A 23718-nucleotide genomic window follows, 5' to 3' on the forward strand; every position below is an offset into this window, starting at 1 on the left:
GATTTAGGAGTCCAGGACTAATGGGCTCAGAAATTGGAGTTAGGTCTTTCTGGAATGAAATTAGGAAACACAAAAATGGTGGCAGAAGTTTGGAACTCTTTTTTGTAAATGGCAATTGATAAATCCATTCTTGAATTTAAATGTGAGATTGATGGATTTTTGTTATCCATAGATATTTAGTCGTGGGGAAAGGCTGCCATAGAGAGTTAGGTCACAAATCAGACAGATCTTATTTAATGCAAGAGGTGAAATGGGCTATTCCTGTTCCGATGATCCAGTCATTTGTTGAAGTTCCTTATTCTTGATAACCCCAGGGCAGCACGGTGGCGCAGTGGGTTTGCCCTTCTGCCTCACGGCGCCGAGGTCCCAGGTTAGAATCCCAGCCCTGGGTCACTGTCCATGTGGAGTTTGCACATTCTCCCCATGTCTGCATGGGTTTCACCCCCACAACCCAAAGATATGCAGGTTAGGTGGATTGGCCACGCTAAATTGACCCTTAATTAGAAAAAATATAATTGGGTACTCTGAATTTTTTTTTTTTTAAATTGACATTTCTTACATGAGTTGTGCCTACTTGTTAACCATGCTTTATCTGCCAAGTGACCTCAACTCATCATGAGATGAATTAAGAGTTTGGAATCTGTGTCATATACGAATGAGCTATCAATCCAATATTCTCTTCATCTCTAAATGCCACCTACCCCCATCACCATAACATTACTCATCCCTTCACTGCTCCTGGGTCAAAATCCTGGCACTTCCTCCCTAACAGCTCCATGAGTGTACCACATGGACTTCAGCAGTTCTAGAAGGCAATACACCACCACCTTCTCAAAGACAATTACGAATGAGCAATAAATGCTGGCCTAGCCAGTGACAGTCAAAACGCGCGAACGAATAAAAAAGGTGCTATTCAAAATGCAAGGAGGTACTGTTGGAATATATTTAAAATATTGCCTCCATCTGCATTTCCCATTAACCTTTTCCATCATAAATCCCAATGTGCATTTAGAGTACAAAAAGATCAAACTTTTTTCATGTAATTAACTATACCCTTCTTCAAATGAGGTGTTATATCACCACCAGTGGCAGGAGTGTGAAGTTTCAGAAGCCATTAACATTATAAAAAATTAACACTTAATATTTTAATGGAAATAACAAAATATTACAAAGAATTGCCCAGATTTTGTAAAGATGATGCTTGCCAGTGATCTCTGAAGAAAGCTGCGCCCAAGGACCGAGCAATCTCTCTGGCTTAGATTTTCCAACATTAATTTGAATCTTGCACAAAGTTAAGGGGGATCATCATGCGTTCAGCAACAGTGATATCATTAAACAGTGCAACCAACCAAACGCATGGAAAAACTCTCAGACAGCAAACCAGGATGTTAAGTGTAGTTCTTCTGATGAAATATCAACCTGAAAGGCTTTCTACTCTTCACAGATGCTGCCAGATGTGTTGAGTATTTTGTAGCATTTTGCTTTAGTTTTAGTAAAATATACTGATTAGCCTTTATTTAAATAGATTTTATAGAAACTTCAAAAAAAAAATCTATGAATCTTAATGGAAAACTTGACATTATTCAAATAAAAACATTTTTTTTACCAGGGCTTGAGAGGTTCTTCAGCAGTAGTTATGACTTGGTATGTTTTTATTGGTATGGAGCATTTTATTTTAGTATGAAAGTAATAGGGCTTCCCAGTATCTCAAGGAGGTAAAGATGCCACAAAGCAGGAACTGAATCATTCACATGCAAAATTATGCACTTCCGATTTCTGTACAGTTAATCAAATTCAGCCAAATAGTCTCAGAACTCTCAATTTTTTTTCCCAATTAAAGGGACAATTTAGCCAATTCACCTACCCTGCACATTTTTGGGTTGTGGGGAGACCCACGCTGACACAGAGAGAATGTGAAAACTCCACACGGACAGTGATCCTGAACTCTCATTTTCAATAACCTTTCCCCAAATAGGGCTCTCTGCAACATTCAATGCTGAAATGGTAGACAGCCTGCACAAAAAGGCCGTGACCGATACTCTTTTGAGCAAGCCATAAGGAGGCTTTGCAAAGTAATCAAAAATGATCCCTGCCAGCCATGCATTTCTACATAGCAAAAAAGTTACATCTACTAGATATGCATCTAGATGGCTAACAATAATAAAAATTGGATTTAGTTTCTAAAAATTAATGTTGAAATATAATGACAAATATTTAGTGAAAATTTATGGTCAAAGGATTAAAATAGTAATGGCAGGACTGGTCACTTTGAATAAGTGCTCCTCTCTCCTTTTCCAACATAGCTGTCAAAACGCAGTTAAACAGAAAATGCTGTTTTAAGATCCAGTTCTGTAGTCACTTTTCTATTTCAGAGAAGGTAGGATTTGAACAAGCCTCTCTATTTTTCTCCTTGTGTCATCAAGTTGGTCAAAACAAAATACACGGAGCACCTACAGACCATCAAAGTGGAATGTTCAATTCCCAATCTAACAGTACCATGGAATGTAACTGGCAAATACAGCTCAAATGCTTTCTTCAAAATGTGATAAATCAGAGTCACTCTTACACAACTCCTAATTACTAAACAGTTGCTGGCCTGGGGACTAAAAGGGGAATAAAATAAACTTTACATAGTGAAAATAATTTGATGACTACAGTCTGTGCATGTAAATCACTTGGCTGCTCTGTTCTCGATCAGCTAGACTCTGCCAGCAAGGTAAAACAAAGGGAGCCGGTATAAGAAATCAAAACAAATTATTCAGAAAACAGAGTTTGAAGAGATGTACACAAAAATTGAAATGAAATGAAATGAAAATTGCTTATTGTCACAAGTAGGCTTCAAATGAAGTTACTGTGAAAAGCCTCTAGGGTGTGAGGTCTTCAACCCAAGTTGCAATTTATCACTTCAACTTGCATGAGAAAAGTAACTCACAAGTAACTTCAGGTGATGACAAATTAGTAGTCAAATACATATCTATGCTCATGGATTAATGCAGCGATGATACATTGTGGATTTCAATATAAAGATGCAGAAGTTTACTTCAAAAGCCAAAAGAAAAATGAAATGTTATTTGATGCATGTATATTCCAATTTACTTGGATGTGAAACTGTACTTCTAAATCATGAGGATCGGCTACTTTCTTCCTTCGAAAGTTGGTGAACTGAAATTATGTACCATTTATATTGTTAGATGTAATTATAAGCTGATGTTTACCTCCCAAATTAAAATTTGCAATGTATCTCAAAAGGGGTTTTAAATAGTATTTCAAGACGTTTAAATCACCAAATGCTTATTTAAATGGACACGCATGGTAAGAAAGTGCGACATAGCTATAACGTTGTTTTACATGGAACTTCAATTTTCATTTAGCAAACCCAAAGTTGACCTAAGGATTTAATGCACAGGAACAAATTATTTTAGCAGGCACAATGAAAGAAAAACAAAGCAATATAAGACAGAAGACTTACTTGTTGATACTGGGAGTTTGGTGAATGAGGGTATAAAGGAGCATCTTCTGGTGGGGAAGAATCATGATCATCTGGTGCATCTTGATCATCTGGCTCCTAAAATGAAAATATGTTGACTAAGCAACTAGGAACATGCACAGGAAGATGTTAAAACATATATTAAAGAGCAAGTTGGATGCTGAAAAGAGGGAGTGCAAACCTTTTAGGGATAGTGTTTCAGCATGTTGTTTGAGTGGGCACAGAGCCAGGGAAGAGAACGGCGCAAAGAAGTGAGGATGGGCGGCGCAGAAAGGGGGGAGGGCGGCGCAGAGGTGGGGCAAAGGCGGCGTGAGAAGGGCGGCGCAGAGTCCGGGGAAGGGAGAGAGACAACCCAGATAGCCAGGGGGGAGAAGAGAGAGAGGGAGAAGAGAGAGAGAGAGAAGGGCGACCCAAAGAGGCAGGGAGAGGAGAGTCCCAGAGGTGGGGTGAGAGGGAACCCAGAGAAGCGGGGGGAGGGGAGACCCAGAGGCAGGGGGGAGGGGAGACCCAGAGGCAGGGGGGAGGGGAGACCCAGAGAGGTAGTGGGAGGGGCAGTACTAACTCTGCAATTTGAAATGTACTTGAAGTTTTCAATATCCAAGATAGAAACTTCTCAACTCCTTACCTCTTCTGGACATAGCTCACATGCTTTTGCAAGAGTCATCCTGGCACTGTGCGACCTCTCCAGGAAGTAACCATTTGATGTTTCATTGCTCTGTACAGGGGGTGACCAGTTGTTATAGGTATACTGTGGATTTCCAGGATATGGCCTACGTTCCAGCTCTTCTCCAAGCCACTCTACAGCCCAGGTCCACTTCCTTTTCAGATCCCCATTACTCTGTATAATCAGCAACAAATGTATGTTTAAAACTTAGTCAGATTCTGTACAACACTTACTACAATTCCAAAGTCCTTTAATGGTTATAAACACTTCAGGATGCCGAAGTTGGTGAAAGACACTATTATAAATGCATGTCTTTCTTTTGTTACCGATTCTGCATAAAAACACGGTGTGACACTGCACTATTTCGTCTAGGAAAGGGCTACATTTGATGCCTTGTCTCCATGAAGTTGAGTTTTCCTGAGGAACAGAGGTGTAACTGGTCCCCGGACTAGGAAGGCTAAGTTTGGTCAACTAGTGTTCTTGAACAACTCCGAATGAAATATCATTGAATACTATACATCCACATATTTCAGGAAAATTCATCAGTTGGTTCTGCAATATCTAACAATAGCAAGGCACAAATATTCACATTAGATTTCTTATACGGTAAAAATGTAGTGCAGGGTCAGAGGAAATACAATCCAAGTTCTCTTTCTTGATTATCGCATATAACCTCGATTCAATATTTAATAGTCATCATCACCGGCTGTATCTCGTTTCAAGGATGATACCTACTCAGGGATGCAAGTTACTGCCATGGGTCTTGTGACTCTCAACTCGCCACACCTTTAGGCATGTGGGGCAGGATGTCGCAGTAGTTAGTGGGATCTGGAGTGATGGATTTGCTTTCTTTTCTTTCCTACTCTGCTTCTGTCTGCTTTATAATTAAGACTGAAAGTGTGATACAAATTGATTGATAGGTTGTCACCATTCTGAGTGACTGGTAGCAAGCTCTTCCCAGTTATTAGGCTCAATGCTGCCGCACTTCAACACTGTAAAATAACATTTTCAATAACTCAACTGTGAATTCAAAAGAGCGGCGCGGCATACATTCTCCAGGCTATTCCCCGGTACTCTGTCGTACAGTCCATGGGTTGTTATGGGCCAGGGTTTAGAGAACCCCAAAGTGTATCATGGAATTCACCTGACCCACAACGTTTAATGGTATGGGGAACACAAGGCCCACTCTACAGGTGTGGTACAGCAGAAATGGAAAAGTATTTTTTAAAGCAAAACAATGTTCATTCTATGAACTCAAGTTAACCTTTTTAAAACATAGTGAACATCTTAAAACATACAGTGAACAGCTTAGCAACCATCAATTCAAATACAACCCCCAAAGAATACAACACTAAGCAATCCTTAATAACTTCCCAAACAACATCCAGAAGACAAAAGAAACACCTTTTAACAGAAGCACATTAGGGTTACATTCACTACTGAGAACATTTATAATTCTGAATTCACCAAATGATCAAGAGATAGTCTTTTCATGGCCGAGAGAACAACAGTACACCTGCTCTGTCTGGCTTCAGCTCCAACACTGAAAACGAAACTATAAAACACCCTGCAGCAAACAGCCTAAAACAAAAGTAAAAAGCTGATACAGCCCAGCTCCACCCACACTCTGACATCACTGATAAACACCCATTTCTTAAAGGTACATTTCTTAAACACCTATTTTTTAAAGGTAGTCTCACTACAGATATTTATCTACATACCCATTTATAAACACCCATTTCTTAAAGGTAATCTCACATGACAGGGTCAACAACCATTGATGGGAGAGCTGCAACAAGCAAATGCACTGAAATTTAGACACAGCATTGCACAACTGTGGCAGGTAGAATTCATTTTTGCAGCATCCTTTCAGTGGAAAATACCACTCAGTATTGCATAGTTGCGGCAGTAAATGTCTCGCTGCTAAATTTTAATAAACTTTGCCGTTGCAGAGTAATTGGAGGTAGTTTGGACACTTCTTGGGTCCAGAAATGACAACCCATGGCCCATTTGCAAATTACCCTGTATGTGGTAGACAATGTTTTTTGAACTGATGGCAGCATTGTGTTAATGGAAAATGCCACTTGTGCAACCACTGTGCAGTAGCAGCATAGAATCATCGAATTTACAGTGCAGAAGGAGGCCATTCAGCCCATCGAGCCCTTGGAAAAAGCATCCTACTTAAGCCCACACCTCCACCATATCCCGGTAACTGCACCGGCCCATCTTTTGGACAAAGGGCAATTTAGCATGGCCAATCCACCTAACTTGCACATCTTTGGACTGTGGGAGGTAACCAGAGCACCTGGAGGAAACCCACGCAGACACGGAGAATGTGCAGACTCCGCATAGACAGTTAAATTGACCTATTATTGGGGCAGCATGGTGGCGCAGTGGGTTAGCACTGAAGCCTCACGGCGCTGAGGTCCCAGGTTCGATCCCGGCTCTGGGTCATTGTCCGTGTGGAGTTTGCACATTCTCCCCGTGTCTGCATGGGTTTCGCCCCCACAACCCAAAGATATGCAGGGTAGGTGGATTGGCCAGGCTAAATTGCCCCTTAATTGGAAAAAATCAATTGGGTGCTCAAATTTATAAAAAAAATTGACCTATTATTTAAAGTTTTGAGTTACTTTGCCTTTCCAGGGTAATTTGCAAATGGGCCATGGGCTGCCATTTCTGGACCCAAGAAGTGTTCGAACTACCTCCAATTACCCTGGAAAGGTAAAGTATATTAAAATTAAGCAACAAGGCATTTGCAGGGCAGCACGGTGGCCTAGTGGTTAGCACAACCGCCTCACAGCGCTGAGGTCCCAGGTTCGATCCCGGCTCTGGGCCACTGTCCGTGTGGAGTTTGCACATTCTCCCCGTGTCTGCGTGGGTTTCGCCCCCACAACCCAAAATGTGCAGAGTAGGTGGATTGGCCACGCTAAATTGCCCCTTAATAGAAAAAATAATTGGGTAATCTAAATTTATAAAAAAAAACAAGGCATTTACTGTTGCTATGTGTTTATAAATCAGTTTCAGAACAGCTCAGGTCACTTAGGTGAAAACCCCCTGTTGCTTTTAATTAATTGTTCAGAGATAGGGGCAGCACGGTGGAGCAGTGGTTAGCACTGCTGCCTCACGGCACCAAGGTCCCAGGTTCGATCCCAGCCCTGGGTCACTGTCTGTGTGGAGTTTGCACATTCTCACCACACAACCCAAAGATGTGAAGGGTAGGTGGATTGGCCACACCAAATTGCCCCTTAATTGGAAAAGAAAATAATCAGGTACTCAAAAAACAAATTGTTCAGGGATGCTCTCCACGTCACACAGGTAGCCCAAGGCACAAGGTTTTGCACTCACACAATTGAGACTTCAAAAGTCAGGGTGAGATTTGTTTTTTCTTTGCAAGTACCCTCAGCCAACCCCCAGCTACTGATGATGTGACATACTGTTATTAATTTAAGCATTTTCTCAAATTTGAAAATCAGATTTTAAATTTTTTAAAGTTAGAGTACCCAATTCATTTTTTCTCCAATTAAGGGGCAATTTAGCGTGTTCAATCCACCTACCTTGCACATCTTTGGGTTGTGGGGGCGAAACCCATGCAAACACGGGGAGAACGTGCAAACTCCACACTGACAGTGACCCAGAGCCGGGATCGAACCTGGGACCGTGAGACTGCAGTGCTACCACTGCGCCACCGTGCTGCCCTGGAAATTAGATTTAATGGCCATCAACGACAGGCAAGTTGTTAGGTCAAATGATCGTCTCACCTAAAGAAATCACATGAGACATTAATAATCAATAATTCTATATTTTTCACATTAATTAAGTCCCTCTGGAAAGCCCAACATGGTTTTACAACACCGATGAATTACCATCATTTCATCTTGTAAACCACTCAATAAGAAAGATTTTTACTTTGATGAAGGACATGGCAATTCATACATGGAGTTGAACTGATTGCAGGGGACATGAGCAAGAACAGTTGAACCAAACCCTGAAAGAAACCTTTGTGGTTGCTTCTGGCATCTTATTTAAAAAAATGCTCACCTGGAGAATCTGGTAGGCTACAGGACATGAGCTGAAGAGAGCAACCATGCATTTAATACACTGGTATGCTCTCTTCTGATAGTGATTTTTAGAACGCTGGATGGTGTCAAACAGCCCGTCCCGGTCATCAGGAATTCCTTTCAGGGCATTATGAATTCTGTGGGAAAAGATACATTTTACAACCTTTAGTATTTGAATGGAGATTTGGAAAGAGGCACTCAGACGCATTTGTATCCTTCAACTCAATATTTCAGGTCCCTGCCCTTAACTAAACAGACAAGGACATAATCTATTCCAAAAACTGCAGGCTCTGCAATATATCAATGCTGAGAAGTGTGATGGAGCATGTACTCCCTCCCCCCCATCTACATTATTCCTACCCCCGAAGAGACTAAGTACCCTCCTGTATTTTCTCTCATTTACAACCATGGATCCATACCACTTTCCTCCAATCCATCTTCAACACTCCGTACGGCATCCAAAACACACAACATTCCAGATACATATAGATAGCCTTGCGAATGAACACATAAGATCTAGCTTTGTTAAGCAAGCCCCTTACCATTAAGTCATGATTTACTGTTAAAAGGTTTAAGTACACTTGAAAGCGATCTAAGTTTACAAATAAACACAAATCTAGTAGCAAAAAGGCGCGAAAAATATTAGCCTTATATTAACCTTATATGGCTAAATTGGAACAAATCTCCAGCAAATGCTGGATATATTAAAATTACAGCTGACAATTTGAAGTAAACAATCTATTTATCTGAAGTACATGGACAAGTAAATCAAACTGTTTTCTACAAAGGTTTCATCAACCAACGTACATTAGCAGCTAAAATTATTTTTCCAAAATAATCAATTGACTGTTTGGCTCAAGAATTAGGAATACACTGTGGCTTGAGAATCTTAAACTGATCAAGAGTGCTTTCTAATTGTGCACTTGGTAAAGGTAATATACACTTCCATGCAGCAGAGTAAAATATCCCAGTTCTGTGACAAATCAGCCTAGTTTAGCATGACCAACAGTAGCCACACTAAGTCACTAGCCCTCAGCTAGGAAGAAAAAATCTGCACCAGCTTGAGTTCCAATTCCTGATGACAATTCCTGTGATCTATGCTGGTTCAAGTGCTTCATTGTGCATGAGGTCAAGATTCGGGTTTGGCTATGATGGTCCAGCGTCATGGTCAAAAAGCTCAACCTGAAAAGGCCTTCGGCAGAGTCGAATGGAAATACCTCAGAGGTACTGGAGAGGTTCGGGCTTGGAACAGGGTTCACCGCTCGGGTAAAGCTCCTATACAACGCCCCCATGGCGAGTGTACGGACCAACAATACCAACTCCCAATACTTCCAGCTGCACAGGGGCACCAGACAAGGATGCCCACTGTCTCCGCTGCTGTTCGCACTAGCAATCGAACCGCTAGCAATTGCGCTCAGGGCAGCAAATAATTGGAGGGGGATCCGAAGGGGAGGCAGAGAGCACAGAGCCTCACTCTATGCAGATGATCTGCTCCTCTACATCTCGGACCCACAAAGCAGCATGGACGGAATCATCGCGCTCCTGAAAGAGTTTGGAGCCTTCTCGGGCTACAAACTCAACATGAGCAAAAGCGAGATCTTCCCAGTACACCAGCAAGGGGGGGGGGGGGGGGGGGGGAGAGAGAGCACTGAAGGGGCTGCCGTTCAAACAAGCCCGACATAAATTCCGCTACCTGGGGATCCAAATAGCCCATGACTGGAAAGGGATCCACAAATGGAACCTCACCAGCCTGGCGGAGGAAGTAAAAAAGGACCTGCAAAGATGGAACACACTCCCACTCTCCCTCGCGGGGAGAGTCCAGACGATCAAAATGAACGTATTGCCCAGGTTCCTCTTCCTGTTTAGATCCATTCCGATCTACATCCCCAAGGCCTTCTTCAAAGCGCTGGACAAACTTATCATGGCGTTCGTATGGGGGGTAAAAATGCTAGGATCCCAAAGAAGGTCCTACAGAAAACAAAATCCAGGGGGGGGGGCTAGCCCTCCCGAATCTACAATTCTACCACTGGGTGGCAACAGCCGAGCGAGTAAGGGGATGGATCCAGGAGCCAGAAGCCGAGTGGGTGCGTGCGGAGGCGGCCTCCTGCATGGGGACCTCCCTCCGGGCCCTCGCCACGGCAGCACTCCCATCCCCACCCAAAAAACACTCCAGCAGCCCAGTGGTGACAGCCACCCTCCAATCCTGGAACCAACTGCGGCAGCAATTTGGCCTGAACAAAATGTCGGACAAGGCTCCCATCTGCAACAACCATAGGTTCAAATCAGCACTGACTGACGCCACCTTCAAAAGGTGGAGGCAGGACAGGGGAGGGGGGGGGGGGGGGGGGGGGGGGACGACAGTGTCAGGGACCTATACACGGACGACAGGATCGCAACACTGGACGAACTGACAGAGAAATTTCGGCTAGCTGGGGGGAATGAGCTACGGTACCTGCAGCTCAAAAACTTCCTACGAAAGGAGACAAGGACGTACCCACAACCGCCACGACAGACACTACTGGAAGACCTACTGGACGCAAGTATCCTAGAGAAAGGGAACTGTAGCGACATGTATGACCGACTGGCAGAAAGGGACGACACCGTACTGGACGCAACAAGGAGGAAATGGGAGGACGACTTGGGGATGGAGATAGGGTGGGGACTCTGGAGCGAAGCACTGCATAGGGTCAACTCCACCTCCACGTGCGCAAGGCTCAGCCTGACGCAACTAAAAGTGGTACATAGAGCCCACTTAACGAGAAATGTATGAGTAGGTTCTTCCCGGAGGTGGAGGACAGATGTGAACGGTGCCAAAGAGGCCCGGCCAACCACGCCCACATGTTCTGGTCTTGCCCCAGACTTGTGGAATACTGGACAGCCTTCTTCGAGGCTATGTCCAAAGTGGTGGGGGTGAGGGTGGAGCCATGCCCGATAGTGGCGGTCTTCGGGGTTTCAGACAAGCCAGATCTATTCCTGGGGAGGAGGGCGGACGCCCTTGCCTTTGCCTCCCTGATCGCCCGCCGTAGAATCCTGTTTGGCTGGCGGTCAGCAGCACCGCCCAGAGCTGCAGACTGGCTGTCCGACCTCTCGGAATCTCTCCAAATGGAGAAAATCAAATTCGCCATCCGAGGGTCGGACAACAGCTTCCACAGAACGTGGGAGCCATTCATGCAATTGTTCCGGGACCTGTTTGTGGCCAACGTACAAGAGGAAGAATAGTCGGGGGAAGGTAGCCGGGGGGTGGGGGCGCTAAGGGTTTGTTACGGGGGTTTGATGGCTAGCTAAGGCGCAAAACCAAACTAAATAAATGCCAATAAACATGTGCCTCGGCCATATTGGGGAATGCAAAATATGTATGCCGGCTAAAGGGGGGAAGGCCACAATTATTATTACGAAGATGCTTACCTGTAAATATATATGTTAATTTTTACGTGTTCTTTTTTTTTCTCTCTCTCTAACAATTTGTTCAATATAAAACATGAAAACTGAATAAAAAACATTTATAAAAAAAAAAGCTCAACCTTCTGCGACAAAGAGTTCCACAAATTCACCACCCTCTGGCTGAAGAAATTCCTCATCTCGGTTTTAAAGAATCGTCCCTTTAGTCTGAGATGGTGTCCTCTGCTTCTAGTTTTTCCTACAAGTGAAAACATCCTCTCCACGTCCACTCTAGCCAGGCCAAGCAGTATCCTGTAAGTTTTAATAAGATCCCCCTCATCCTTCTAAACTCCAATGAGTACAGATCCAGAGTCCTTGTTCCTCATACGACAAGCGCTTCGTTCCAGGGATCATTCTTGTGAACCTCCTCTGCACCCTTTCCAAGGCCAGCACAGCCTTCCTTAGATACGGGGCCCAAAACTGCTCACAATACTCCAAATGGGGTCTGACCAGAGCCGTATACAGTCTCAGAAGTACATCCCTGGTCTTGTATTCTCGACATGAATGTTAAGAAGGCAAATGCAATGTTAACTGCCGACTGAACCTGCACATTAACCTTAAGAGAATCGTGAACAAGGACTCCTAAGTCTCTTGGTGCTTCTGAATTCCTAAGAATTTCCCCATTTAGAAAATAGTCTATGCCTAAATTCCTCCTTACAAAGTGCATAACCGTACACTTTTCCACATCGTATTTCGTTTGCCACTTCACTGTCCACTCTCCAAGTTTGTCCAAATCCTTCTGCAGCCCCCTTGCTTCCTCAATACTACCTGTTCCTCTACAAATCTTTGTATCATCTACAAACTTAGCAACAGTGCCTTCAGTTCCTTCTTCCAGATCATTAATGCATATTGTGACAAGTTGTGGTCCCAGCACAGACCCGAGGCACACCACTAGTCACCGGCTGCCATCCTGAAAAAGACCCCTTTATCTCCACTCCCTGCCTTCTATCAGTCAGCCAATCCTCTATCCATGCCAGGAACTTGCCCGTAACACCATGGGCTTTTAACCTATTTAACAGTCTCCTATGCGGCACCTTGTCAAAGATTTTCTGGAAATCTAAATATATCATGTCCATTGGTTCTCCTTTGTCTAACTTCCTTGTTACCTCCTCAAAGAACTCCAACAGATTTGTCAGACATTTAAAACATTTTTTTTCAAATTTAGAGTACCCAATTACTTTTTTTCCAATTAAGGGGCAACTTAACGTGGTCAATGCACCTACCCTGCATATCTTTGGGTTGTGGGGGCGAAACACACACAAACACGGGGAGAATGTGCAAACTCCACATGGACAGTGACCCAGAGCCGGGATCGAACCTGGGACCTCTGCGCCGTGAGGGCAGCAGTGCTATCCACTGCACCACCATGCTGCCCAGATTTGTCAGACATGACCTCCCTTTGACAAAGTCGTGCTGACTCAGTCCTATTTTACCATGCACTTCCAACAACTTTGCATTCTCATCTTTAATAACAGAGTCTAAAATCTTACCAATGACCAATTATAGGCTAACCGGCCTATAATTTCCCATCTTCTGCCTCACTCCCTTCTTAAACAGTGGTGTTACATTAGCCACTTTCCAGTCCTCTGGGACCCTTCCTGCCTCCAGTAATTCCCGAATGATCACCACCAATGCCTCCACAATGTCCTCAGTTATCTCTTTTAGGACTGTGGGGTGTAGTTCATCCAGTCCAGGGGACTTAGCCACCTTCAGACGTTTTAGTTTCCCCAGAACCTTCTCTTCAGTGATGGCCACTGCATTCATCTCTGCCCCCTGATTCTCTTGGAGCTCTGGCATCCCACTGGTGTCTTCCACCGTGAGGACTGATGCAAAGTAACTATTCAGTTCGTCTGCCATTTCTTTGTTTCCTATTATTACTTCTCCAGCCACGTTTTCCAGTGGTCCAATGTCTATTTTTGCCTCTCTCTTACCTCATATATTGAAAGAAACTCTTCCTATCTTCTTTTATGTTACTAGCTAGCTTGCACTTATATTTCATCTTCTCTCCCTTATTGCTTTTTTAGTAGTCCTCTGCTCGCTTTAAGTGATGCCCAATTCTCTGGCTTCCCACTAATCCATGCCACTTTGTACGCTTTTTCTTTTGATTTTATGCTGTCCCTGACTTCCCTCGTCCACCATGGATGCCTTGTCTTGCCCTTAACATGTTTCCTTCTCCTTGAATGAATTTCTGCTGTGCCTCCCGAATAACTCCCAAATACTCCTGCCATTGCTGTTCCACTGTCTTCCCTGCTAGTCTCCTTTTCCAATCAACTCGGGCCAGCTCCTCCCTCATGTATTTGTAGTTACCCTTATTTAATTGTAATACCGTTACTTCTGACTCCAGCTTCTCCCTCTCAAACAGCAGAGTAAATTCTATCATATTGTGGTCACTGCTCCCCAAGGGTTCCTTCACCTTAAGATCCCTAATCAAGCTTGCCTCATTACATATCACCAAATCCAGAATTGCCTGTTCCCTAATGGGCTCTGCCACAAGCTGCTCCAAAAAAAATCTCTTAAACATTCCCCAAATTCCTTTTCTTGGGATCCAATACCAACCTGATTTTCCCAGTCCAAGTGCACATTGAAGTCGCCCATGATTATTGTGATATTGCCTTTTTTTACATGCTTTCTCTATCTCCTGATTTATTTTCTGCCCCACATCGTGACTACTGCTAGGGCGCCTGTACATAACTCCCATCAGGGTCTTTTTACCGTTGCGATTCCTCAACTCTGCCCACAAGAGAGTCTAAGTCTTCCGATTCTATATCGCTCCTTGCTATCGAATTAACTTCATTCCTTACTCACAATGCAACCCCCCCCATATGCCCATCTGCATGTCCTTTCGATAGGACACATATCCTTGTACATTTAGATCCCAGCCCTGATCCCCTTGCAGCCATGTCTCTGTGATGGCCACAACATCGTACCGGCCAATTTCAATGTGTGCAACAAGCTCATTTACCTTGTTCCGTATACTGCGCGCATTAAGGTACAATACCCTCAGTCCTGCATTGACCACCCTTTTTTGCTCTGGCCGAGGATGATGTTCTATTATTTTTGTTCTCTGCCTCCCCTTCAGTTATGACACCTGCTAACGCTCTGCTTCCCACCTCTCTGCCACATTAGTTTAGATGCGACCCATCCTTTTTGTACAGGTCGCACTTGCCCCAGAAGAGATCCCAATGGTCCAGAAATCCTCCCTCCAACACCACTGGTTTAGCCACGTGTTTACAAAAGAAGAGTACATTTTGGGGAGGCAACAAAGGGCAGTGACCTCCTGAGTAACTGAGCTCCATCATGACCTAATGCTTTGACCAGAGAAGAGAAAATGTTGATTGAGGTGGGTGGATGAGGCGGTGGGAGCAGAAGAGAAAGGGTAGACATTTCAAAACTTTACTTAACTGTTGCGTACTCAATTACAACTCAAAACATTTCTTGCAACATTACTTTATGGCACTTTACTGAAGAATGTCACAGCCTCATTATATACTGAAAAAGACACTCACCTGTGGGTTTGCCAAGAGTCTTCTATTAGCAAGATTTGTAGTAGAAGATCTAAATAAGGCCTAAGTTCATAAGTATAAGAATATGCCACCTGGGAAAGAAAATGTTAAATGTTAAGCAGCACTTTCAATAAAGTGACCAGGTATACCTCAAATTCAAGACAATCCTTTTAAAACATCCTCTCCAGCGTATTATAAAAAACATGTCAACTTCTGTGTAAAATGGAACATCAGTCGATATGAATAAATCCAATTTCAACAAAGCAGAGACTTGTATTAGTCCCCGTTTGTGCAGTACACCAACATTTTACAATTTTGGCTTCTAAATACATCTTCTCTGGTCAGGAGACTCCAGGTAAGAAATTGAAACCTAAATCATTATAAACATTAACTTCACAAATTCAGGATGAAGCAGGCAACTGAGACAAAGATTTATTTATTGGTTAGTCAGACGATGTTGAACTGAAGAAGCCAATTTGTGGAAATCATGATTCACTGTCTTCATAATAACGCAACAAATCAGAGAACTATTTAAGGTTTTGTTTTGAGAATAGAATTTTGTTTTCAGGTCACTGAAAGGGGCAACACGGGTGAAGATGGTAGTCAAGAAGGCGTACGGCATGCTTGCCTTCACTGGCCGGGGCATTGAGTATAAAAATTGGCAAGTCATGTTGCAGCTGTATAGAACCTTAGTTAAGCCACACTTGGAGTATAGTGTTCAATTCTGGTCGCCACACTACCAGAAGGATGTGGAGGCTTTGGAGAGGGTGCAGAAGAGATTTACCAGGATGCAGCCTGATATGGAGGGCATTAGCTATGAGGAGAGGCTGAATAAACTTGGTTTGTTTTCACTGGAATGACGGAGGTTAAGGGGTGACCTGATAGAGGTGTACAAAATTATGAGGGGCATAGACAGAGTGGATAGTCAGAGACTTTTTCCCAGGATAGAGGGGTCAATTACTAGGAGCCATAGGTTTAAGGTGTAAGGGGCAAGGTTTAGAGGAGATGTATGAGGCAAGTTTTTTTTTTATACACAGAGGGTAGTGGGTGCCTGGAACTCGCTGCGAGAAGAGGTGGTGGAAGCACGGACGATAGTGACGTTTAAGGGGTATCTTGACAAATACATGAATAGGATGGGAATAGAGGGATACGGACCCCGGAAGTGTAGATGATTTTAGTTTCGATGGGCAGCATGGCCTGGCATGACTTGGAGGGCTGAAGGGCTTGTTCCTGTGCTGTACTTACCTTTGTTCTTTGTTCAATAGTCAGAGGTGTTTATTTTAAATGCAGGCACCCCAAGGGTGGAGGAAAGGTAGTCTATTTTATACTTGGGATTCATTACTGGCAGATCACAGAATGGGGACAAGTCAGATGGACACTCCCACTTGTTGGAATCAGAAAGGAATTACATGGCCATTGGGTGAATTGTTAAATAGGATACCGAAATGTGGCATAAAAGCATAATAATGTCAAATAAAGCAATTAGGCACTTTACAGCCACCTCCACTTAATATGGAGTTACTTCTGTAAACTCTCGCCTCCACTGTCACCCTATTTTTACTTCTATCAATTTATTTTCATTTCTTCCATCAATCTATTTTTCACTCACAACTGTGTCCCCCCCCTCAACCGCCACCCGGGGCCATCTGTTCCCTGTTCCCAAATTTCCTCGGATGCATTGCTTACTACTGTTTCTCTATTAACACATTCTGATCTCTTAATGTGCTACCAGCCCCTTTCTTAGTCGTTGTCATCACCATTTACATTCCCTTTGTCTTTTTGTCTATGACACCTTTGTCAATCTCCATCTATTGCTGGCCCTCTATCTGGCCCCACAGCACCACACCGCCGCCAACCTTCACCACCACAACTGAATAAATCTCATTTTATTTTCAGTTCTCTCTTTGGCAAAGTGTCATCTTGAATAAAAATGTTAACTCCCTTTTCTCTCCACAGATGCTGTCAGACCTGCTGAGATTGCTCAGCATTTTCTGTTTTTGTTTCAGATTCCAGCATCCATAGTAATTTGCTTTTATTTAAACAAAGCATTGGGTTCATTTCTAGAGGAACAGAATTGAAAAACATAACTTGCGTGGAACTTCGCTAAGACTGCATGGAGTACCCAATTGTCTCTATAATACAAAAATGATATGATCAGACAGAAGAAAGTGTAAAAACGATCTGCAAAGGTGATAGCAGAATGCAGGAAAATTTGAACAGGTTGGAGTTCTTTTTTCCAGAAAAGAGATGGCTGAGAGATGACTTGAGAGGTTTTTAAAATTAGGAAGGAGTTTGATAGGATCAATATAGAGATTTTCCACTTGTATAAATACAAGACAGTCATCATCAAATCCAGTAAAGAATTCAGGAGGAACTATATATTCGGACAGCATTTAAGAGGAAGCTAAATAAACAAGGAAGAAAGAAAGGAATAGAAAGCTACATTGACCAGGTGAGACAAAGGAAGATGAGGGGAGGTATGTGCGCAATATAATCAACAGCAGAATAACAGCAGAGACCTTGCAATATAGATTCATGGCACACTGAACTTTCTGAACGTCCAAAAAGAACAAAATAAGTTGGAATTTTCTCAGAATAATTTACAATTCTAACATGCAAGTGGAGTTCCTTTAACATTCAATGGGGCTAATGAATTTAATCCCTCTGTTGGTAAAATCAGTGTGCAAATAAGTGTTACAGGTTTTATATTTTTCTTAAATATTCTCTTTTGTAAGACGTGCAATTGTTATTCCCATAAACATTGTCTTGAATTGTGTATTTATATTGTCAATATAAAATTATTCACAAGGAATGAGCCTGATATAGCATCATTTGCACACGCCCTAGAATAATTTGCCAATCTTTCTAGAGATGAATTAAGTTCTGATGAAAACACATGAATGCACAGTAAAGTTATCAATAGACTTTGCTTTTGCTACTGAATTCTACTTCTTTCAAAAAACAAGCAATGATAAACTGCACACAGATGAGGGTGGACATCAAAATATATATATTTTTTGTAGGATGCTGGCAAGGCCAGCATTTGTTGCCCACCCCTAATCATAGTGGCTTGTTAGGCCATTTGAGAGGGCATTCAAGAATAGGCCACATGGCTGTGGGTCTGGATTCACATGCCAGCCAGATCAGGTAAGGATGTCAGGTAAGGATGGCAGACTTCCTTTCCTAAAGGACATCAGTGAACCAGATAGGTTTTTATACAATGGTTGCATAGTCATCATTAGACTTTTTAGATCAGATTTTTATTGAATTCAAATTCCACCATGGTGATATCTCAGGGTCTCGGAATTACTTGTCCTGTGACAATAACAGTCCCTCCAAGCCTGTACCGGTCATGATACCACCCTTGGCCCAAACCCTGAGCACTTCCTTGTGCTGTATCCCTCGACACCCATCCTATCCATGTATAAAGAACATCTTGCTTGCTAGACGTGGGCAGCATGGTAGCAGTGGTTAGCACTGTTGCTTCAGAGCGCCAGGGTCCCAGGTTTGATGCTTGCTTGGGTCACTGTCTGTGCGGAGTATGCACGTTCTCCCCGTGACTGCATGGGTTTCCTCCAGGTGCTCCGGTTTCCTCCCACAAGTCCCGAAAGACGTGCTTGCTAGGTGAATTGGACATTCTGAATTCTCCCCGATGTACCCGAACAGACGCCAGAGTGTGGCGACTAGGGGATTTTCACAGTAACGTCATTGCAGTGTTAATGTAAGCCTACTTGTGACAATAATAAAGTTTATTATTATTAGATGGATTCCAGATGCTGGCACCTTTGCTTCCAGGACCTATGCCACATCTCAATCTCCTGTTCAAAAATTCACCATGTATTTATTTCCTGTTTCCAACAAGTGAGAGTGTTTTACCATCGGACTAGTTCCCTGATCTCAGTTTTGCCAGTGATTAGCCCAAAATATAAAACAAACTACTTCTCCTATACCCATGGCGGGGTCAATATCTTAAAGAAACATCTCTGGCTATTCTCAAAATGAAGACGTAGATAGTTCTGTGATTTATGTTAGTCTGAAGACAACGAATCATGATTTCCACAAAATGGCTTCGTCAGTTTAACAGAATATCTGACCAACTCAGTTGCTACTGACGTGTGAGAAATGGGTTTTTAAGAAATGTACCTTTAAGAAATGAAGCTGCTCATGTTACTGGAGCGATGCCAGAGTATGGGTGGAGCTGAACTCCACTTCTGCTCTTTAGTTTCAGTTTGAGAAAGAGCTTGGGTGTGTCTGTGTTTTTCAGTGAGCTGAATCTGAAGTTAAAAGTGAACTGCACTGCTGTGATCTCTGTCATCCAAAGACTATCTATGGATCATCTGGTGAATTCAGAAGAATTATAAATGGACCTCAGGTGGCGGCAATGAGTGAGTGAGGCACACATTCGGGGGCTCTCACTACGGCGGGATTTGAGGACCTGGTTCCCCGGTTTTGCCGGACTGTGGAGCACTGAAAGGACGGCCACGGAGGTGCTGAGGAGCGAGCAGAGCTGCATGGAACCGCGGGAGAGCAGGAAGCAGCGAAAACGGGAGAGGAAGGGACAAAGGCAAAGTGCAGGGGAAGCTGACCCGGGAGCAAAGATGGTGGACCGACAGACCTCGGACCCGGCAATCCAGCAAGCGCTGGAAAACATGCTGCAGGTGATTTAAAACAGTTTTGAGTCGTTGAAGCGGGATAACCTGGACCCACTTCAGAAGGCAGTGGATCAGCTGAACCAGAGACTGGATGCCCAGGATGAAAAAGTTAAGCAGCTGGGAGAGGTGGTGGAGGAGCAGGCGGACGCACAGACGATTGCTGCGCTAGAAGTCGACGGGTTGAAGGAGAGACAGAGAAGACTGCTGGACAGAGTAGAAGAACTGGAAAATAGAGCCCGTAGACAAAATCTGAGGATCATGGGCCTCCTGGCGGGGGCTGAGGGAGCTGATGCCACAGCGTTTGTGGCGGACCTGTAGATGCAGCTGATGGGGGCTGAAACCTTTCCGCGACCGCCGGAGCTGGAGGGGACACACAGAGTACAGGCGAGACAGGTGTGTCCGGGTGGTCTCCCCTGTCCGATGGTGATTCGGTTCCACAGGTTTGTGGAGAAGGAGCGGGTGCTGCAGTGGGCAAAGAGCACTAAGAGCAGCACGTGGAATAACAGTGTTCTTCGCATTTACCAGGTTCTAAGCCAGGAGGCAAGCAGCCTTTAAACAAGTTAAGGAGGTGTTATTCAAAAAGCACGTGAAGTTTGGTCTGCTCTTTCCGGCCCGTCTTTGGGTTACGCATCAGGGCCAACATCACTCTTTCTCCGAGCCCGAAGAAGCGATGGACTTTGCGAGGGATCGGGGCTGGTCTCGAAAAAAGGACCCACGGACGCAAACTAGGGTCCGAGAGTTACCGTTTGAAGGGATGCCTACTGTGCCTGGACTGCTGGTCAAATGTTTACTGCTTTAAAGGTGCCATGCGGTATATTGTTTGTGGGCAGTTTTTGCCTGTGGGGGGGGGGGGTGTGGGGAGAGGGGATTCCTCTCGTATGGTCTTTTTCCTTTTTTTGTTGCTTTTTTCTCTCTTTTTTTCCCCCTGCAGTGGTGGGTACCTTTTGTTGGGCTCTGATGGCGCTGGAGCCTGTATTGTAACAAAAGAGTGACTGGTCAGCAATGCGGATTAAAGATGTTGGTTGGGGGCTTTCGTTCCATTTATGTCTATGGTTTTTATGTTTGTTTCGGATGGATGATATACGGCTACTGGGTTATTGCGGTGTTATTTTATTAATGCTCAGAAAGGGACGTGGGTTAACACTTTTCTGTGTACACAGCTGGAACTGTATTGTACCTGGAGCAGCCTCGCGGTGCTGTTTGATGTTTACATCTTGTTTGATCTTTCCCATCTTAGTGAGACTGCTCCACTGGGTCGGAGTGGGGGATGGTGTGCTGGGGAGTGGGGAGATGAGGTCGGGGAAACAATGGGAGTGAGAAAAGTGGGCACCGGAGTGATGAGTCACCGGGCTAGCAGATTGGCTAGTCAAGGGAGCCAGGTAGGTGTGTGTGTGTGTGTGTGTGTGTGGGGGGGGGGGGGGGGGGGGGGGGAGAAGAAGAGAGAGAAAGAATACAGCCAGTGGTTGGCAGGGGTGGGGTTATCGGGGGATGTTGCTGGGGGGGGGGGGGGGGGGGGGGGGGGGGGGGGGGGGGGGGGGGAGAGTTATTCTGCTGACGTGGGGGGGGGGGGATCTGAAGTAGGTATTGGAAAGGAGGTTGGGGGTGGAGGCGGCCAAGAGGCGAGCCAAGAATGGCGCGGCGCATGGGCCAGGCCCAAGAAAGGCTATGGCTGACCGGCGTTGGGGAGGGGGAGTGGTGCCCCCCCCCCAACCAGGCTGATCACCTGGAATGTCAGGGGACTAGATGGGCCAGTTAAAAGGGCACGTGTGTTCGCGCATTTGCAGGCTCTGAAGGCGGACGTAATTATGTTGCAGGAGACACATATGAAAGTGCCTGACCAGACTAAGCTAAGGAAGGGCTGGATGAGCCAGGTCTTCCACTCGGACTTGGATTCTAAGTCCAGTGGGGTAGCAATTATGATCAATAAGCGGGTTCAATTTGAGGCGGAGGGCGTAGTCGCAGACGGCAGGGGCAGATTCCTTATGGTAAGGGGCAAGCTGGAGCGGAGAAGAGTGGTGCTGGTGAACATATATGCTCCGAACTGGGACGACGTTGACTTTATCAAAAAAGAGTGCTGGGGAAGATCCCGGATCTAGAGTCACGTAGGTTGATAATGGTGGGGGACTTTAATACAGGCCTTGACCCGGGGCTGGACCGGTCATGTCCCAGAACGGGTAGACTCCCAGCAATGGCAAGGGAGCTGAAAGGGTTCATGGAGCAAATGGAGGCAGTGGACCCATGGAGAGCCACGCAGCCGACGGGAAGGGGCTACTCGTTTTACTCGCATGTTCATAAAGTATATTCAAGGATTGATTTTTTTAAATCTTGAGCAGGGACTGTGTAGGGGAGGTAAAGTATACGGAATACTCGGCAATCACTATCTCGGACCCTGCCCCTCACTGGGTGGAACTGCAGGTCGGGGGGGGGGGGGGGGGGGGGGGGTGGCGAAGGCGAATTACGAACGCCCGCAATGGAGGTTAGACGTAGGATTGTTGTCGGAGGAGGGGATATGTGAGAGACTTCAGAAGTGTATGCAAAATTACTTGCACGTGAATGATATGGGGGAGGTTTCAGCAGCGACCCTGTGGGAGGCGCTGAAGGCAGTAGTGAGGGGGGAGCTGATCTCAATTCGGGCTCACAGGGTCAGGGCGGACCGAGCAGAAATGGAGAGATTGGTTAGGGAAATTTACCGGATAGATGAGGAGCATGCGGGATCCCCGGGGGAGGACCTACTCAGGGAGAGATGGAGATTGCAGGCGGAACTGGGGGTGCTATCCACCAGTAGGGCCATTGAACAACTTAGGAAGGCGAGAGGAGTAGTGTATGAGCATGGGGAGAACGCCAGCAGATTGCTAGTGCAGCAACTCAGGAAGAGGGAGGCGGCCAGGGAAATAAGTAGAGTGGTTGATGGGGAGCGGAGCAGAGTGGAGGACCCGGCAGGACTGAATAAGGTATTTCGGGACTTCTATAGTAAGCTGTACACTTCAGAACCCCCGGAAGAGCCGGAGGAGATGAAAAGGTTCCTGGACGGACTAACCTTCCCAAAAGCAGGCAGGGGACTAGTGGACGGGCTGGGGGCCTCGATTAGAGCGGAGGAGGTATTGGGGGGCCTAAAGGCCATGCAGTTGGGGAAAGCCGCGGGGCCGGATGGATACCCAGTAGAGTTTTACAAGAAGTTCTCGGTGTTTGGTGAGCCTAACGTCTGTGGTGGTTAAAGTCTTGGAGAGGTTTATAAAAGATACGATTTATAATCATCTAGATAGGAATAATATGATTAGGGATAGTCAGCATGGTTTTGTGAAGGGTAGGTCATGCCTCACAAACCTTATTGAGTTCTTTGAGAAGGTGACTGAACAGGTAGACGAGGGTAGAGCAGTTGATGTGGTGTATATGGATTTCAGTAAAGCGTTTGATAAGATTCCCCACGGTCGGCTATTGCAGAAAATACGGAGGCTGGGGATTGAGGGTGATTTAGAGATGTGGATCAGAAATTGGCTAGTTGAAAGAAGACAGAGAGTGGTAGTTGATGGGAAATGTTCAGAATGGTGTTCAGTTACGAGTGGCGTACCACAAGGATCTGTTCTGGGGACGTTGCGGTTTTTCATTTTTATAAATGACCTAGAGGAGGGCGCAGAAGGATGGGTGAGTAAATTTGCAGACGACACTAAAGTCGGTGGAGTTGTAGACAGTGCGGAAGGATGTTGCAGGTTACAGAGGGACATAGATAAGCTGCAGAGCTGGGCTGAGAGGTGGCAAATGGAGTTTAATGTGGAGAAGTGTGAGGTGATTCACTTTGGAAAGAATAACAGGAATGCGGAATATTTGGCTAATGGTAAAATTCTTGGTAGTGTGGATGAGCAGAGGGATCTCGGTGTCCATGTACATAGATCCCTGAAAGTTGCCACCCAGGTTGATA

General features: G+C 44.9%; 1 protein-coding gene across 5 annotated transcripts in view; it reads right to left on the reverse strand.

The window, feature by feature from the left end:
- The window catches only part of usp9 (ubiquitin specific peptidase 9), a 379823-nt gene that overhangs the window by 3833 nt on the left and 352272 nt on the right, over nt 1–23718 (reverse strand). For all 5 annotated transcript variants that reach the window (XM_038802114.1, XM_038802113.1, XM_038802112.1 and 2 more), the window contains 4 exons: nt 15154–15242; nt 8190–8346; nt 4113–4325; nt 3470–3565 (listed from right to left, as the gene is read on the reverse strand). In XM_038802114.1, coding sequence (XP_038658042.1) covers nt 3470–3565; nt 4113–4325; nt 8190–8346; nt 15154–15242 — 555 coding nt within the window. The remainder of the gene's footprint in view (nt 1–3469; nt 3566–4112; nt 4326–8189; nt 8347–15153; nt 15243–23718) is intronic.

The sequence above is a fragment of the Scyliorhinus canicula genome, chromosome 7 (assembly GCF_902713615.1).
Source record: "Scyliorhinus canicula chromosome 7, sScyCan1.1, whole genome shotgun sequence".
Classification (NCBI taxonomy): Eukaryota; Metazoa; Chordata; class Chondrichthyes; order Carcharhiniformes; family Scyliorhinidae; genus Scyliorhinus; species Scyliorhinus canicula.